Raw genomic sequence first — 20372 nt, forward strand, 5'->3', positions numbered from 1 at the left:
CTGGATATTACTCTTTCATATAAGCTGATGCATGTTTCCTATTCCATAGCTCTTTTGCACAAATCCTACTTAACTGAGATAATGTTAAGTGAAAAACAATTCCAGCCAACAAGGAAGTACTTTAGCTAAGCTTTTCCAATCCAACTATTAGGTGTTGTTTTTTTTTTCAGGGGGGGGGGGGGCAGGGGGAAGCGTGAGGGAGAACCGTCCGATTTGGGCTGAGATGTATCTGCCCTTTTGAACAGAACAATAACTAGAGGGGGACTAATGCAAAGGTCTTTTCTGTTTAAATTTTGGCATTTATTACTCACGGAGGTAGGAGAGGTGTTTGAAAAACATCAGAGCAATGCCTTAGACCAGTGGCTCTCAAACTTTTTTACTGGTGACCCCTTTTACATAGCAATCCTCTGAGTGTGACCCCCACACACATAAATTAAAAAAAATCCACTTTTTTATATATTTAACACCATTATAAATGCTGGAGGCAAAGTGGGGTTTGGGATGAAGGTTGACAGCTTGCGACCCCCCATGTAATAACCTTGTGACCCCCCTGAGGGATCCCGACCCCCAGTTTGAGAACCCCTGCCTTAGACAAATGTGCCTCCTAGCTGCTGAAAGTATGTGGGGAAATGATAGGGCCCCTTAAGGTTAGTTATTATGGCTGCGTCTACTAAAGAGAGGAGGATGCTGTCTGTTCTGAAGGGGCCTTGTGAGCAGTCTATGCACACAATCTGGAAACAGATTGCTAATTGGTCAATCTTCACTTTTTCAGATAAGGTTACTGAGACGGTTGTGGCAAGGCAACTCTCACAGTATCTAGCTGCCTCATAGCTCCTTGATATTTGCCAGACCAGCTATCAACACTGCATATATTGTGTTGGCTGATGATCTCCTCCTAACAAGGAATAACAATTAAGAGTCCATGCTAATATTAGACCTAACAGCTGCTTTAGTGGGTTGCGTCAAGAGTTGCTTGTTGGCCCCACAAACACATTTGTGCTGTCTCTTTGGTCATGGGAGGGTTGGGAGAGTGTAGACAGAGACCTGATTCTGCAAGGTCTCACACTCTGTTTGGGTCAGTTCAGTTCCTATATTGTCCTGGAAGAAATCTTCTGACATGGAGATTCAATACTTTGCATTCTTCATTGAAGATGCCAGCTGCTGTAAGGCACATTCAATTGACTCCACAATGTTTTTTCTATCTCAAATTTCTGATGACATTCTTCTTAGCAAAATGAGGACTTTTTCTTGGCCTGTGGTATTAATGGAAGCATCTCAGCTGTCTATTTTCACCTGAGGAGGGGTAATTCATTGATAATTTCACTTCCTTGTTAGCAATTTTTTTTTGGTGGGGGGGCAGAAAGGGAGGGAGGGGAATTAGTTATTTCATGGTCATTTCAACAATACTTTGTGACGTACTTGACATAGTTGTCTCCTTTCATTTAAAAATTATAAAGCTTATTCCAAAGTTGCTACTAGGAAACTACATCTTTGCCTTTTTCTAACAATACAGTATGAATAAACTAAACATTCAAATGAAGTATTAAGAAATGATTCAAGAAAGGCAACAGCAAATATTATTGAAGGTACTTGAAACAATTAATGAAGGTTAAAATATGCACATCATAATAAGTACCATATGGTAAACTTATCCCTGTGTGCACAGACGTGAAACGGCTCCCCTATGGTTTTAAGACACCTTTCTTTTCTGCATTGCGGATGGAGTGAATTATTTAAAGAACCTAATGAGAAAGTAATTTTTCACTGTTTTAAAAACATACCATATTATTGATGGAGCTCTGAAACTAATTTTTGGTTGAAAACGTAATTTAAAAAAAATAGGCAACCTACAGTCTAGTAGGATATTCTAAGGTAGTATGACAAGTTGGGCTACAAAATATAATTTCTTATCTTACTTTGTTTTAGCAATCAGAGTAAACTGGCTGGGCCAGTTTGTTTACCTGCCGCGTCGGCAGGTTAGGCCAATCACAGCTCCCACTGGCCGCGGTTCACCAATGGGGGCAGCGGAAAGCGGTGCGGGCGAAGGAGGTGCTGGCCGCAGCTTCCTGCCACCCCCATTGGCCTGGGATGGCGAACCGTGGCCAGTGGGAGCTGCGATTGGCAGAACCTGCCGACACGGCAAATAAAGAAACTGGCCTGGCCCGCCAGGATACTTATCCTGGCGAGCCGTGTGCCAGAGGTTGTCGACCCCTGATGTATATTTAACTTGTATTTAACTGAAGAATTAATATTTGTTTTAAGTGTCAAGTACATTTATCTCAGACTGATTTAATATGCAGTAATGGATTCTAATACAAATATAGTTACCTTTACATGATGTGTATACCTTGGTTATATTTTCTCTCTATTTCTCATTTTGGAAAAGAATATAAAAGACTGGGTTAAAGACTACTTTCATGTCTCCAGCTATCAAAACTGCATGTATCAAAGCTGATAGCTTGTCCTATGACAGGTTTTGATCATAATTACTCTTATGGCATTCAATACATCAAATAGGGTGACCAGATGTCCCAATTTTATAAGGACAGTCCCGATTTTTGTGTCTTTTTCTTATATAGGCTCTTATTACTCCCCACCCCCCCGTCCCAAGTTTTCACACTTGCTGTCTGGTCACCCTAACATCAAATCATACTTTTAACGTTTATGTCCAAACTGCTTGACTACTTTCCACCGAGTTGAGTGCTGTTACTTCTCATGTATTCTAACAGTAAAACAAACCTAATTCCATAATTTCCACCAAAGATACGGACTGAAATGAGAGAACTGGACAGAACAATCTGCTTTGAAAACACAGTTCAAAACAAGACTTTGGTAAGGAAACTCACCAACTGATGACAATCATTGCTGTTTAATCAGGACAGAGCTTTATCATCAAACACTCTGCTTAATGTGGAGAGTACAAAGGAGATAAAATGGTGTTTAACCACAGTGAAAATTCTAAGTTCCAGTCTAAATTATGCAAGATGGTATTATTCTGAAAATTTGAAAGTAACTTCTAAGCGTATGTGGTTGTGAAGAGATCTACTTACGATGCAGGAGGCTCCTGCACTAAAGAATAATACAATCTGGAGTATCCAACCACTGTCCAGATAGGTAGGAAGACATTTATAAACCCACAGGCTGGAATCCATAACTGTGTATAAATGTCCAAAAAACATTTTCCAGATTTTCCATAGTCATTTACCTTATTTGTTGTCTTAATTCCTATAAACGTCTGCCCAAGTGGTACAGGTCGAAAACGGCCATCAAAATAGAATAGTCCAATGTAGGGATTAACATGTAGAAATGTGGCAACATCAAGGTAATTGGGTAATGTAGCCGAAAGGCCCAAAATCCTGATCATGCTCTGTGTAGATTCAACCTATCAACAAATTAAAAAAATGACTTAGATATGAGTAAATAATCTGAGTTTTATCAATCAAATACAGAAAAGGATTAAAACATACTTTATAAAATAAAAGCAAGACAATAGTGTGATACAAACAGTTAATAGTTTAAAGAGAACACAGACTGGTGGTTCCTGTCTATTCTTCACTCATCTCCATTAAAACATTCTAATACCTCTTCTCATTAAAACATTTTACTTCACCCAATAAAATTAATAGTTTTGTACTGCCATAAAAAAAGTTGAATCTGTAATAACAGACACATTTAAAAGGTCAATTACAGGGTCTAGTTAAGGAAGAGATAATTAGGCTCCCTCACTCTAATTCAGACCACAAATATGAGGTTTATGAAGCTGAAGACAATACCAAGATAGCTGTTTAAATGGTATAATTAGGTTAATTCATTTTTAACATTGCCGTCTGCCCTCTGTACTGATATTCAGGCTCTATTGGAAAAAAAGTCTACTTATGACTATAACACAATAACTTTTTAATGTAATGACATTATTTATGAAATGTCTTGATCAGATACACCCAGATAAGCTTTTGTTGCATGAGATATTTCTTTTCACGTATGAGTTTGTATGTTACCTGTACTTGTAGATAGAAACCATTTTCAAATGTATTTTTTCTTACTATTCTAGTTTAGTTTGTATAAACCTTAAAGCAATCTTTAGATTACCAAACCATTGTAAAATAATCACTTTTTAATGGTGTAATTTGTATCATCTCCTTTGCATTATGATTTCTTTTTGATACATAAATTGATTTTCTTCCCTGTGCACAGTGGAGATTTTATGATTTTTGTAAGAAGAGTAAAATTGGTGCAGAAAAATACAATTACATGCATTATTCTGTTGAGGAAATCCAAGCTAAGGAGAAATCTCTAATTCTACCTTCCATGGCAAATTGAGACAAAATTGCCAGAGATTCAACGCAGCAGACACATGACAACTTCCATTTTTCAAAGAAAAGGTACATTAAAGTTCCTCTCATGAGAGTGTGCATTCGAGAAAACAAGGCCTTTGAGAAACCAGAGTGGGAGAGAATTTTCAGCATTCTCCATCATCTTCCTCTCCTCATCTCTCCTACCTCCTCACCTTTCCCCTTCATCTTTTCACATTCATGCTGTCACATTCCAGCTAGTCTCCTTTACCCTCCAGTTGCTCCATAATAAAAAAAGATATTTAAGAAATTAACCTGATTTTTTAAAAAAATAGTACATTAATAAATAGAAAGAAGACAACTAAGACTGGAACATGATAAAAGTGTATAAAATAAAGAATGAGACGGAAAAGGTTGACACGAAGAATGGAAGTTCCCATTTTTTTAAACACAAGAATAAAGGAACATTCAATGAAATTAGAAGTTGGGAAATTCAAAACCAATAAAAGGAAATACTTTCCCACACAACACGTGATTAAAATGAAGACCTTGTTGCCATAGGAAGTCACTGAAGACAAGAACTTAACAGGATTCAAACCGGGGTCGGATATTTATATGGATATCAAGAATATCCAGGAGTTAATAATAATATAATTCATGACAAAATTCTGTGTTTCGGGGCATAGGTCAATCTCTAACTACTACAGTCAAGAATGAGACCTATATAGAGGGCAGATTATCCCACGTATCCATACTGCTGGGTTCTTGCATCTTCCTCTGAAGTATCTGGTTCTGGAATTATCAGAAACATAATATATTGGTATAAATGGACCTGGGGCCTGATTAAGTACGGTAATTCCTGTGTTCCTAAATATAGATATGCACTTGGCAAACATAATGCTAATAGCATCTTCTCATTCCAACTTGTTTGTTATCAGTCATCATATTACATGTTGTAATTAAACATAACACAAACCCTTCAAAATATGCTACTTGTCATTTGCATGTCTCTAAAGCATACAGCACACTTTTGGGGAGTTAAATTATAGTTAAATAGTAATAATACCTCTCCACTTCCAATCTTTCATCTGAATGTACCCCACTGTCACCTCTTTTTGGATGTCCAGTCTCCATTTGAAATGCTCGCTCTTCAAAATTGAACTTCACACCTTTCCTATCTTTTGTCAACTCTGCTATTTATTCTGACAGAATCTGATCCTTTTCGGATGTCACTTAGGGCATGAAAAAGGCTCTGTCATAGATGTCTACCTTAGGCCACTCTTTGCCTGTCCTCGGTGTTGTAAGTCTCAAAACCTTTCCTCCTCTATGGCCTGGTCTACACCTAAAAAATTAGATCAACCTAGCTACATGCCTCAGGGTGAGGAAAATTTTCACATCCTGTGCAACCTAGTTAGGTTGGCCTAACACCACTGTAGACAGAGGTCAACAGAAGAATTCTTCCATTGACCTAGCTACCGCTTCTTGGAGAGGTGGACTAAATACACTGATGGAAAAAACCCTTCGGTTGACGTAGGAAGCATCGACCTTATAGTGGCACAGCGGCAGTGCCATAGCTGTGCTGCTATAGCCACTGTAGTGTACGCATACCCTAAGTACCATTTCATGGAGGTTTCAGAGCAGCAGCCAGGTTAGTCTGTATCTGCAAAAAGAACAGGAGTACTTGTGGCACCTTAGAGACTAACAAATGTATTTGAACATAAGCTTTCGTGGGCTACAGCCCTTTTTTAGGATGCATAGAATGGAACATATAGTGAGGAGATATATATATACACATACCGAGAGCATGAAAAGGTGGGAGTTGTCTTACCAACTCTGAGAGGCCAATTAAGTAAGAAAAAAAACTTTTGAAGTGATAATCAAGATAGCCCAGTACAGACAGTTTGATAAGAAGTGTGAGAATACTTACATGGGGAGATAGATTCAATGTTTGTAATGGCTCAGCCAGTCCCAGTCTCTATTCCAGCCTAAGTTGATTGTATTTAATTTGCATATCAATTTGAGTTCAGCAGTTTCTCGTTGGAGTCTGTTTTTGAAGCTTTTCTGTTGCAAAATTGCCACCCTCAGGTCTGTTATTGAGTGACCGGACAGGTAAAAGTGTTCTCCTACTGGTTTTTTAATGTTATGATTCGTGATGTCAGATTTGTGTCCATTTATTCTTTTGCGTAGAGACTGTCGGTTTGGCCAATGTACATGGCAGAGGGGCATTGCTGGCACATGATGGCATATATCACACTGGTAGATGTGCAGGTGAATGAGGCCCTGATGGCATGGCTGATGTGATTAGGTCCTATGATGATGTCACTTGAATAGATGTGGACAGAGTTGGCATCGGGCTTTATTGCAAGGATAGGTTCCTGGGTCAGTGTTTTTGTTCAGTGGTGTGTGGTTGCTGGTGAGTATTTGCTTCAGGCTGGGGGGTTGTCTGTAAGCAAAGACAGGTCTGTCCCCCAAGACCTGAGAGAGTGAGGGATCATCTTTCAGGAAAGGTTGTAGGGGCTGAAGGTGACAGCTAGTGGTGTTCTGTTATTTTCTTTGTTGGGCCTGTCTTGTAGGAGGTGACTTCTGGGTATTTGTCTGGCTCGGTCAATCTGTTTTTTCACTTCAGCAGGTAGGTATTGTAGTTTTAAGAATGCTTGATAGAGATCTTGTAGGTGCTTGTCACGGTCTGAGGGATTGGAGCAAATGCGGTTGTATCTTAGAGCTTGGCTGTAGACAATGGATCGTGTAGTGTGTCCTGGATGGAAGCTGGAGGCATGTAGGTAAGTATAGCGGTCAGTAGGTTTCCGGTACAGTGTGGTATTTATGTGACCATCACTTATTAGCACAGTAGTGTCCAGGAAATGAACCGTTTGTGTGGATTGATCTAGGCTGAGGTTGATGGTAGGATGGTTTGTAAAAGTCTGGTTTGTAAAAGTCTACACCTTCTTTTAAGATGAAGTCAGTGGGAATGCCAAACAGGAAAGAATGCACCCTTGTTTGACACCAGTGTTTATGTTAAACCATTTGCTCAAGTCTGCATTTACTTGAACTGCGTATGCCGCATTTTGATTTAAAGCCTAGATGACAATTATTGTTATTGGTACACTATAACATTTCAAGATATTCCAGAGTGAATTGTGATGGAGGCCATCAAATGCTTTCTGAATGCCTCTGAAGTTTACAATAAATGTTTTTTGTTATTCGATGCTCTTCAGTGACTAGTCAGAGTGAAAATCTGATCTACACAATTTTTTTCATTCTAAACTCAGCCTGTTCTTCTCTTAGCTTTGCTACAACTACTTCGTTTATTCTACAGAAGATGATACTGCAGAAGACTTTGTCTATCACTGAAAGGAATGTAACACCTTTCCATTTAATATAATTACTTAGGTCACCTTTCTTTTGGTATTTTGATCACAGTGCCATTTTTCCATTGTTCTGGAGGCTTTTCTTGGTCCCATACTTTATTGAAAAGTTCAATAATTTTAATCAGTGGTCTCATCATCACAAGCTTTCAACATGTTCTAGGTGACTGTCTTCATCTGCACCCATCCCAGGTTTTAATTTAAACTCTGCTCCGACCCTCAGGACCACAATCTGTTAAGCTGGCAGACGCTCTATCCAGTGCTTTGCCAAGTTTTCATTTTGTTCTTTTATCATTTTTTACTACTTCCTAGTGAAAGTAACCATTATGCATTCCTACCTCCTCTATTCTTCCTTCTCTAGCCTCACTACCAGCTCTCTTCACTTCTCTATGCCACCAGTCTCATGCTTCCCCCATAAACACATAATATGCAGTACAATTAACTTGGGATATGTCAAACCAGACTATTTGATGATGTAGCTCAGGCTGCACTCAGAGTTTTGTATTATAGTATGAAGGAGATTAACGTGTTGGGTGTAGCTTGTTTCCTTATTTGCTGGAGGAAGAAGAAAGTTATTTGTGCAAATGTGAGGAGTCTGTCACTGACAGTGAAAATATACTGTGTGATCATTAAGAGTCAGTGAAAAGATGTCCCAAAATTTGGTATTTCCTTGCTTTTTAGAGTTTGCATGGGAGAAATGTCACATAGACAACCTTAAATTCTTTTGAATAAAGTTGTTTATGGAAAATGTATACACACAAATACTTTACATGTGTGTGTGTATATATATGTGTGTGTACATACACACATTGGTATATATATGCATACACACACCTCCCATAAATAACATTAGACGTGTACATACACGTGTGTATCTATACACACAATATGCATGTATATGTACACACATATACACAAAATGATTGTTTATGTAAAATTACACACACACACACACACACACACACACAGGACCTGTCCCCTACATAATCTAAATCCCTCATACTTCAGGGCATAATACAATCACTAAAATGCCTGGGGTTAAGAAGAAAATGTCTTATATCCAGATTGTTCTTTCATTGTCCATGCACACACAAAAATCCTGGACATTAGCCACAGTCAGGGACATCACACAGCAAGTGATGGATCCCTGGGTTTACCTCAAATTCCGATGTTACAAACTACTTTGGGCCCCTTATGAAAACTAGACTTTTGTCCAGGCGTTCTCAGACTTTTGTACTGGTGACCCTTTTCACGTACCAAGCCTCTGAGTGTGACACCCTCTCCCCTTATACAGTAAAAACACTTTTTAATATATTTAACACCATTATAAATGCTGGTGGCAAAGCAGGCTTTGGGGTGGAGGCTGACAGCTCACGAGCCCCCCATGTAATGACCATGTGACCCCCTGAGGGGTCCCGACCCCCAGTTTGAGAACCCGTGCTTTTGTCTCTAATGAGCCAACTTGGTCCTGTTGCTTATGCCTTAAATGGGATCATACCTGTTCATTACATCAAATGCATTGGTCTAGAGATGATGACAGTGTCAGAAAAAAGAACTGTATATCCAGACAGGGACTAATTAGTAGAAACAGATGAAATGACAAGTACCACAGTCTGGTTTCTAGTAAAAAAAACCAAGAGACTAAACGAGAAATAATATACAGGCAAGACTGCCTTTAAGCAAGACATTTTTTCAGCTTCCCAGGAAATGAGTCCTCTTTTATTAACACAATCATCGTGCAAATATGTGGAAGCAAAATTTGTTAAAAATAATATGAAAAGTATGCTAAAAGCAAATAATGAACAAAGAACATATTAAAAACAATTATTTGTGTAGAGTAAGATGCTTTCATTGCACTTTAATTTATTCCTCCAAAACGGCCTCTATTGCCCATTTAGTCTATTTTAGACGGCTTATTTTGTATGTTTACAGAATGTATACTTTATAATTCATTTTGTGTGCATTTAAGTCAAAGAAAGAACATTACTCCTGCAGCATATTGTTTTCACTCATTAATAACTTATTTCTCAAACCAATTTGTTTCTTGAAGTCTTTGTATTATGCCAAGTGTGGTATCTTAACTGAAACTATATTTTTAAGTTATCTGACCACCGTATAAATGTTCAACTGCCGAAGAAATTTTGTTTTGATCCCCGGCCCATCAACTGAAAAACACTCCCTACCGCATAACAACTCACTAGGTTTCCTTTAAATTCCCAGCACACACACCCCCAAACCCAGTACTTGGGACCTGGAAATATGAGAGATTTCATCCCAAAATGTTTTCATTTTAAAAAGTTGTAAACCACTGATAACAAGATCATTGTGGTCTGAATCATAACTACTTTGCTAGTGTGGCTTTAATTCCAAATAACTGACATAGATTTAATCTAAGGATATTGGTGCAGTAGAGTGGAAGTCTCACACTAGATACCTAATTAGTCTCTCTGAAATGCATGAAGGATGAACAAAGCGCCTGATTTTCTGCCTGATTATGTCCTATTCAAAGGAGCATCAAATGTCTTGAATATCAGGAGAGCAAAGGACTCAATCATAGGGTGCTTTACATAAAGACAAAGCAAAGAAAGTGTGATGTCTTGATTAATGTGGAAGATTTAAATGTTCTTGAGAAAAAAAGAGAGGACAAGATTCTCAGGGGCCATGAGGAGGAACTATTCCTGATGCACAGAGAACCCAAACTTGAAAACCTGTGTGCAAAGACCGTTACAACAAGCACAGTAACTGATCATCAAAAATACAAACATGCATAAGGAGAAACAGCTGTCAGGTGGTCAAAGTATACTTATAAAGTGGTGTGGTAATGCGAGTCCAGTGTTCGCAACTTGAATGATTAGGCAGTGGATGTGATCCACTCAATAGCATAGGAATACAGTAACATTAGCTAACTGATTGGTTCTCATAGAACACAATAAAGCACGAAGAACAGAGACTCACAGATGTGCACAGGGAGAATTCACACTTAGCCCTTTATTAGAGGTCACACAAAACATCTCCGGAATAAGTGCTTAGTGATTCAGGCCTATAGCAGCATTGCCCACCCACTGCCTCGGGTTCCCGTTCTTAAGCACCTCAATAACTTTGACATAGACTTTCATGTGTTGAGTAACACCTCTCCTTGGGGGTCTAGGTTTATTAACAAAGTTTAAAAGGAAACACAAGAACTCCCACCCAGCCTTCCAAGCCGGTTCACAACCCTTTATACAGGGTTCTTAGTCCCATCCCTGCTGCTTTCTTCTAGCAGATTTACTCTCCACACTACAGTCTTCCTAGCTGGCTCCTGCTCCCTGCAGACTTGCATCCCCGGCCCTCTGTCTAAGAGCCAGAAAGAGTCATTCTGTAGAATATCTCATACAGTCCTCCTGCACCCTGAAGTCTCTCAACTTCCAGGACATTGTACCCAGAGATTCCCTCTCTCCCCTTTGACTGTACAGGCTTATCTCTTATCTACACTCCATGCCTGATTTAGCCGCACATTTGCCTGTTATGTGACACTTCTTATTTTCTGCACCTGAGGAGTAGAGCTAATTGTGTCACACCTGAGGCTGGACTCATTTCCTCCTCAAGGACCATTCACCTTGTGAAAAGGGAGATTTTACATTCAAAAGTCTTGCAACAAGAGAGACCTGGGAGAGGAGACCCTGAGCAAGCAGGGTAAAAACTGTATAGGAGGGGATGTTATCCTCAATAGAGCTTCCCCCCACCCTTGCAGGAAAAGATATGTGAAAGGGTGTACCAGGCCCTTTGAGGCCCCCTGCTTGAGGTCCCATGACCCTACTGCAGCGAAGGTGGGTCCTCCATGCCTTTCAAGAGAGGCTTCATAAGAAGCAGCCAATAAGAGCCCAGCAGTCTCAGTTAAAAGAGCTGCAGGAGCATAAAGTAGTTCAGTTCCTGGCTGGGACTGGAGCAGTAAGGAAGGGTGCTCCACTCTGGCCACAGAAGCTCAAGAGAACCAGAAATGGAGTTCTGGTTGCATTTTGCTTTCTGCAAAGATAGAGTAGATTTGAGAACTGTAACCCCAAGAGAATGGGTGACAGGGCAGAGATCCGGTGGGAAGAAGACCAAGAAAAATAGTACTGGGTAATGGAAGGAGTTAAAGGGAGCTGTATATGACTGCTGTTTATAGGGTCCCTGGGTTGGGACCTGGAGTAGGCTCAAGAGTACTGAGAAGGGGACAAGGCTCATTTAGAAGTCCAAACAAAGGGCTGGAATTTAAAGGACTCAGGGACAGGACTGAAGACCCTGGTAACAGCAGCTAGATAGTCTTGAGAAATGACCTAGCTGGAGAGCTGAGGCAGTGAGAACCAGTGAAGACAAGAGTCTCCAGGGAGAAAGTCCTAGGGGCAGTATTCTATAACAGAACAGTAAAGGACCTAAAGTTAGCCCAGAAGAGGCTGAGAACTGAGCCCAGAGACAGGAATGAAGACACTAACAAGGGCACAGTGACAGTCCTTGTTGATCCTTTTTTTATCCAAGAAGGGGTTTATTCATGCATATTAACTGTGTGTAGCTTGGCTGGACATCTGAGCCACTGAAGACCTGACTAGTGAGATCAGCAGCCGACAGGAGGTGCCAGACCCAAGAAAGATTGCAGCCTTGCCTCTAGCTGACAGAAGGCGGTCACGAGAGGTGAATGCCCCATCGCAGGGAACAAATTACAGTTTAAAAACCTGTGCTGGCTATGCCTGCCTCTAATAACTCCTCAGAAGCATAAAATGTGAACTGATTTCAAATCAATTCCATTTTTCTCTATTTAAACAACTCTTTTGGTCTTGAAACGTTACGACCAGTAGGCATTTGCTGATATACTAGTTCTGCTGCTTGTTCACAGGCACCAGCAAGGTGACATCATCATGTTAATCTGGAAGTCTACTTGCATTCTTTTCTTCTAATCCATAAAGAAACTGAGATTTAGACAAGTTAATACTATCTATTAATTTTCTATGGCCTTTAAAGTAAAAAAATATTAGCTTCAAAATGCAGTTGTGGATTCCTTTAATTCAACACACAGTAAAACTACACCAAGCATTTAAGCATTTAACAAAAACGCTTCATGTTAAGTCTGGAACAATGTACTGTCTTGCACATCAAATATAGCTATGTGCTATATAGACCAGTAAACCCATGTCTTCAGACTATGCCATTTTAGCTTGAAAAACCAGCTGTAATTTGCAAGGCTTCACTGGTGACACCACTGTAAATTCAACATTTCAGTTAAAATTTATTCATCTGGCAAATGAGATAGTTTGATCTCTAATTAGAAGATAAGAAAAAAATCTGTCCTGAATTCTAACTCCATATGAAACTAAAATGGGAGGGTTAACATTGATGCAAGCATAACTCAAAGTATCAAACATCAGTAATGGATTTTCCTTTTCTACATAAAAGAATGCTTAAAATATCTGTAAGTTAAAGTTATTAGCACCATGATTCTTCTGTTTCATGTACATTAACCCATACAAATATTTGAAAGTTCTTAAATAAATCCACAGGTTTTGGGGGTTGTTTTGTTTAAATATAAAGATATAAACAAAACAATCATTGAAATATTGTTAATAATCTAGTTTAAAGCCACAAGTGACAGAATATTCAACATCAAATCTGATGCTTTTTAAAATCATCCCTCAGTACGTCAGCGTTCTCCAATACCATGCATCACATTATGTTCAATCAGATTTCTCTGATTTTTTCTGTATTGTCAACAGTATTTAAAGCAGACACATTAGAATAGGAGCCTCAACTAGGAATTTCATTGGCTTCATGGATTTTGTTAGGTCATCAAGATTATTTTTCAGGGTTGGGCTGGGTAAATTCACATCTTTGTTATTGGCTATGATGTGGTATATTGTATGGACTGCTACATTAAAGCTAATCACTATTGGGAATCCCCAAGAGAAAGTAACCTAAATCCTGATCTAAAAGAAGGAAAATAGGTAAGAGAGAACTGTTTAAGCACTGGGTCCAATAAAAACCCAACCACCCCCAAAACAAAACACACACCACACCAGACTCTTCCCCAAAGAGTATTCTCAGCACTCAAAATTAGGACCAGAACTAGGGGTGCTTTTAAAAATAAAAGGGGAGGAGGGTACAAAACATACTTATCTCAAAAAAAAAATCTTGGCAGATTAACATCAAATTTACACAAAACATTCCCATGTGCAAAGAGGTCATAATGTGAGCTCTTCAACAGAAACGTACCCTTCCTCTACCAAAATAAATTTAGAGATTATCAATATAAGGCTTATTAATTAAACATACCTTAACTATGGAACCTGTTGCTCTACAGTATAGTAAAAGTAATTAGAAAAGTTAGTATTTGCCAGCCATAGGAAACTCAGAAAACACTGGGTGGCAACTGATGGAAAATGTTGACTTTTTAATAACTGCCACTGTACCAAAACTTTGATATCAAATCAGCAATACTATAAAATATGACTCATTGTTTCCTTTCTTCTACTCCTGTCCCTATAATTAAAACTGTGCCCTGGAATCCTTCTTTGATCACGTACCGAGATTCTTTGCTCACCTCCAACTCTTTCCTAAAAGCTCACTTTGGTCCACTTGCCTTCCACCACTCTGCCCTTCTATTCCTTTAAAATATTACAAACTTTTTTTTTAATAATTAAAGAACCAGGGAACAACAACCTAAACAAGCCAAATTGCTTGACAGTCATCGCTCTTCTTTCTCAACTACTTTGTGCTTGTATATGTAATTTGAATTGAAGGCTATTTGGGTCATAGGCTATTGGTAAAGTCTCATGCATGCTTATAGTTCTGTATAAATAAAATACACTACTATTACCCAGGAGATACAGTGTGGCCAAGCTAATGCTGATGTGGTCATCTTAAAGGGCCAGAGAAAGAGAGTTAACTGTATATCCTTTTCTCCTCCCATTCTTTCTGCTGTACTTATAGTTTTATCCTTTCAGTGATTTATATCCAGATGTGAACTTTATTTTTTTCTATCGATTTAGACAGATTTTTAGAATGTGGGAATCAAAACCGCATTTGTCTTTATTGAATTTCATCTTATTTTCTTCAGAACATTTCTCCAGTTTGTCCAGATCATTTTGAATTTTAATCCTAACCTCCAAAGCACTTGCAACCCCTCCCAGCTTGTATTGTCCACAAAGTTTATAAGTGTACTCTTGATGCCATTATCTAAATCACTGATGAAGATGTTAAACAGAACTGGACCCAGAACTGATCCCTGCGGGACCCCATTCTTGAGGGTGCCCTTTCAGCTTGACTGTTAACCACTGATAACTACTCTCTGGGAATGGTTTTCCAACCAGTTATGCACACACTTCATAGTAACTCCACCTGGGTTATATTTCCCTTGTTTGTTTATGAGACGGTCATGTGAGACAGTATCAAAAGCCAAGATATACCAAATATACTGTTTCCCCACTATCCATAAGGTTTCTTACCCTGTCAAAGAAAGCTATTATGGTGGTTTGACATGATTTGTTCTTGACAAATCCATGCTGACTTTTCTGCTTATATGGCAGTAGGGAGGAAATGTCTCAATCTTGATTAGTCAAACATGTTAGGAGATGGCATTAGGGCCACAATTAAATCCTGCAAACAACGTGCTATTAAGACACACCTGAGGCACCGTGGTACTGGGCTGAAGACCTTTGTCTATGCCTTCTTGGAAAAAAATCCAGAATGGTTGGACCGTCTGGATTTTCATTGTGCTCTTGGCATCAGCTGTTGAATCTGGAGCAGATGAGACATATGTTTTCAATACTGATACTCACCTACACAAAAGCAATGTCTTAATGACATGGAGGATAGACTGAAACCTTCTAGTGTTTTCTCTCAATGGCCAGGCTGTTAGTTGAATCTGTTTTAGGTCTGGATGAAGAAGAGGACCTTTGTGAGGGGGTGTCCGGTCTTCACAGAAGCTGGAATGGTGGCTCCAGTGTCAGCTCTATCAGGTCTGAGAACCAACGCAGGGTGACTAGATGGGATGAAGAAAATATTGGGACACATGGGGTGGGAGGGCGCACAAAAAATAAAAAAGCGGAGTCCTGCCAGCACAGAAAAAAAAAAAAAAGTCGCGGAGGCCTGGAGTCCCGCCGGCAGAACAAAACAAAAAAACAGGAATGCGAAATATTGGGACAAATTGTATCCCGACCGAACATCAATCGGGACGCGGGACAAACGCCTAAAAATCGGGACATCTGGTCACCTTAGGCAAAGGATTGCCTATCTTCCTCTGGTTTGTGCATTGCACTGAGGCTTAGGAGTCTAGCTGCCTGACATGGGACTGCAGTGCAGAGGCTTAGAGGTAGAAACAGGCACTTAGGGAACTTTTGCTGCAAAAATTTTTGCATTGGCCAGGTTTAGGCACCTTGGGGTTTGGGGGTCGATGAACAGCAGCTTTCTGAATCCCAGTGGGGATTCTGGGATGTAGGCAGCTAAATCCTTTTGTGAATCTAGCCCATCTAGTTATCACTTGTTTAATGATTCTGTGATTATCTTTCTGATTTAAATTCTTTATTTGGGGATTTTGATTTAAAGTTTATTTCTCTAGCATAAAAATTATCTTTGCAGACATCATTTTACTTATCAATTATTTTTTCCAGACATGTTTTAAGTTATAAATTGAAGCACAATGTAAGAATGTTTTACCACAATGTGCATCACAACAGTACTTTTAAACCATTATAGGCCAGATGCAAATTTTTCTTAGAAGCAAATTTCAAACTAAAATTTTGCAGAGTTCAGTTTTTGATTCTACAGGTTAAAAAAAATGCTGAACATGAAAGGTTTAATACATGTGACATGACACCAGTTGGCATGACCTACTACACAACAGTGTATTGAGTAATGATCATTTTTATCCATGTATGAATAAATGAAACTCCATCTCATGAGAGGCATGTTGGCATATCAGTAAATTCCAAATGTAGCAGAGGCATGGAGAAATTACTGACCTGTTATCATTCTGATGGGACTCAGTCCTAGGAGTCAGCTCCCTGGCATGAAAACAGTGAGAACTCCACGTGCTTTTGAAAATGTATACCCAAAAAGGTGGCAGCAGCAGAATGGAATGCAAGCCTGACCCTCCCCCTATTACCAATCATATGCTATCTGCTCAAGTTAACTGCTGGACTTCCAGTTAAATATGGATTGCACAGAAGGCAAACATTCCAAAAGTAATAAGTAATTTAAATTTAAATTATTTAAAATATGCCAAAAAATCATGTGCCAAAAATCAAACAAACATCACAAAAAGTAATATCCAGACACTGAAAGGAGGTTTGGATGAGTGTCTTAAGTTCTTCAAAGCAACAGAATTTCAGACCATTCAATCATGTGCAGTGTCACCTTTAAGTCAGTGGCTGATGTGAAAGTCCACTTATGAAGAGGACTGTCTCCCTTTGTGGAAAGGGTCCAAGTAATGACAAACTGGCACAGGAGAACTCAGCATGGATTTAACCTTTCGTAATGGAGCCTTCACCTGCTTCCCAAACAAGATGTTTCTAGTGTAAGGAAGCTCTAAGCTCTCTCTGGATCTGACAGCAGAACAAGGAAGGCTGCAACCAAGCAGACCTATGGGAGCCTAATCCCAAGGCACTAGTTTTTGCTGCTGTATCATCTGCATCAAAACATATATATCTGATACCAGACCAGACCTACACCTTTGTCCACCAAGTTTCTAAGTTCCTGGCATTTTTTTTTTTATAGAGATTTGACCAAGGTAGGTGTTCTTTAAGATCATTTAATCCCCTTGGCCATGAAATTAATTATCTATTATTAAAGGTGGCAGTTGCAGATTGATAACACAATGCACCAAAGAAACCCAACACTACAGATCATTACCATGTGAGCAGCAACTGTTCCTTCTAGCCATTGTTGCCTCTACCACCACTATCTAGTTTCTGTGCCAAAAAACCTCCAACCACTCTTCATTCAGAGTTAGATGAATGCTTCAAATTTAGCACTGACGACTTAATGGAAGCCTCAGAGAGAACACAATGGGATGAGCAGGTAGCCTAGTATATATACTGGAATAACTGCCTTCATCTCTGCTGCAAAAACATGGAACACAGAAGGGAGAAATCTGGGACTTTTATAACTAAACTGTCTGGAGTGGAGGGCTGCGACAATGAGTTGCTGGCTCTCTTTCAATGGCTCAACACTTTCTGCAGAGATTCTGTCTCACCAAATAAGCCAGCATTCAGCACAACAGATTTGAAGCACTGCGATTCCAAGTGTGTCAAGGAGTAGATACTTGACAGAGCCCTTCATTGTAAAGGTAGCAGAGTAGGAGATGAATTTGTGCCTACGTAAGTGGAAACAACACTGCCTCAGAGTTCACTCTCCTCAGCTGACTCTAAGGATAAACCCTTGAAGCAGAAGCATGAAACAGTACAGGCCACTCTCTCATCTGAGCAGAGGAGTCTCTTTGGGACGCCTGAAGGATGACGTGAGAGCCATTCCCATTGAGTCCTGAGTGACATCTGCAAGTAACTTTAGCCTCCCTTGAGTTTTCAGCCAACTCCCCGGCAAATGATGCAACAGAGATGGTTGTCTACCACCAACATAAACCAGCCACAAGGACATGGTTTGTAAGTTACAGAACACTTCTGCACCCTTCTTAGGTTTTGATCAGCTTGGCATCCTATAAACACAAAATGCTGAGGTGAATCATCAGAACTGCTGCAGACACAGGCCTCAAGATACAAGCAGAGGTCGCAGATGAAAAAAAAAAAGAAAGGTCAAAACAATCTGGTTTTTGAGTACCAGAAATATTGACATAGGCCCAATGAAACCCTCACTGAATGCCAAGAAACACAGGAACCGAACCAGGGGTTAAAGTAATAACAGCGTTCTCTCTGCAGCCAACACCAGCAGTGTAGAAGCACAGGTCATTAAACACCAACTCCGCTGGGTTGGTCACTGTAATAGGCAGTATTTCTGTACTTTCCGATACAGTGACTGCACTACACATGTTTCTCCTTTTCCACATCTTCCTGGTTATTGGCTATTTACATTGGTTTATACTATTCACATGTTAATCTCTTTTCTGTTCATGTTTATTACCAACATTAGTGCTCTCTCAGTCAGTCTTTATCATTCTACTTTTGTCACCAGGTAATAGCATCAATCCTAATTCATGAACTCTCACATTTACCTTTTACTGGAGGTGTCTGTGTGGGGCGGGGGACGACTTCTAAGGAATTTAGAATCTTCACAGACCAAGCCTAAAGTTTGTAATTCTGCATGACCTACCTAGATGAAGACCTACTCCTCAAAGACCTATCAATGGTTATTGACTATGGAATTCAAAACTCCCAATTAATCACCGTAACTTGCAAAAATATTTTTAATTATTTCTCATTGAGAAAATCATTTTTGGAGTTTTTAAGACCAAGTTGCTTCCCCCCCACCCCCTCTCTGTGATATTACAGAAAAGGGTGGGAATTTTTCAAATAATAATTTAACTTTTCCCCCCTAATTCTTGTCTCAGAGCATATCTAATTAACATCAAATCTCTTATTTAAAAAATTCCCTTGAAACCTAGTTTAAGAATAGGTTTTTTTTGTTAGTTGCTTTGTTTTTGTTTGGTTTTAAAGCTGGGTGGGGAGGAGATCAACAGTAGGTTTATAATGGAAACTTTAAAAAAAAAACTTAACTGTTGAATCATGAAAATCTTTTAGGAGTGATTTTTAACAAAACACCCCAAGCCATACATTAAAAGAGTTTTAAGAGTTTCAGTACAAAGCTTCCATTTTTTTAGCAACAGTTTCCTTTTCACCATTACTAAACAATAAGAAATAATACATATTATGGTTCCATTAAAGGTTAGTAAAATTACAATGAATCAGTCTATGTATATAATTTCTTGTCTTTAATAAATGTAAATGGGAGAGCAAAAAGAAAATGTTACAACTACAAAATCAAAAAGCATATTACTATAAAAACTTTGTTTAAAAGATCAGTCTTATAGGTAAGGTAATAATTGGAGATATACCAATCTCCTAGACCTGGAAGGGACCTTGAAAGGTCATTGAGTCCAGCCCCCTGCCTTCACTAGCAGGACCAATTTTTGCCCCAGATCCCTAAGTGGCCTCCTCAAGGATTGAACTCACAACCCTGGGTTTAGCAGGCCAATGCTCAAACCACTGAGCTATCCCTCCCCCCTACTGAGCTATCCCTCCCCCTCTGTAGGATTCAGAATAAAAATCTATGCCCCTTAAGTATTCAGAACAGAATGCATTTGTTACTAGGCAACCACCTGGTTGAGTAATTTTATAAATGAGTTTAATTCTGCCACTGCTGACTCCAAGGGCTTAAAATACTCTGATCTCACCATTCTCCACTTACAGCACTTTTCCAAAAATCAAGAATTATGCTGGAAAAGAAAAAAAAGAACAATGTTTTCATACTATCCAACCATGGTTTAGGGGCCATGATCATTTTCCCTCAGCCAGCATGCTAAGTATATGTTATGTTGCCTCTCAAAGGCTTAAATCTTGAATATTAATTAGAGAAGTATCATAGTCCTATGCAACCCCATGTTAATACTCCCAAATGACAAAGTTGCAAAACACATGGTAAGTCTACTGTTCCTTATTATTTAACATGTTTATGATGGAAGTGCCTATGGACCGACCAAAGTGAGGGCCCCATTATGCTAGGCATTGTTCACATAGTAGTCTACGGTTCCCATCCCAAA

The 20372-nt window shown here is 39.3% G+C and overlaps 1 protein-coding gene across 1 annotated transcript in view; it reads right to left on the minus strand.

The window, feature by feature from the left end:
- ASCC3 (activating signal cointegrator 1 complex subunit 3) overlaps nt 1-20372 on the minus strand; it is a 492957-nt gene that overhangs the window by 272820 nt on the left and 199765 nt on the right. Inside the window, exon 12 of the mRNA XM_045011487.1 lies at nt 3206-3382. Coding sequence (XP_044867422.1) covers nt 3206-3382 — 177 coding nt within the window. The remainder of the gene's footprint in view (nt 1-3205; nt 3383-20372) is intronic.

The sequence above is a fragment of the Mauremys mutica genome, chromosome 3, assembly GCF_020497125.1.
Source record: "Mauremys mutica isolate MM-2020 ecotype Southern chromosome 3, ASM2049712v1, whole genome shotgun sequence".
NCBI lineage: Eukaryota > Metazoa > Chordata > Testudines > Geoemydidae > Mauremys > Mauremys mutica.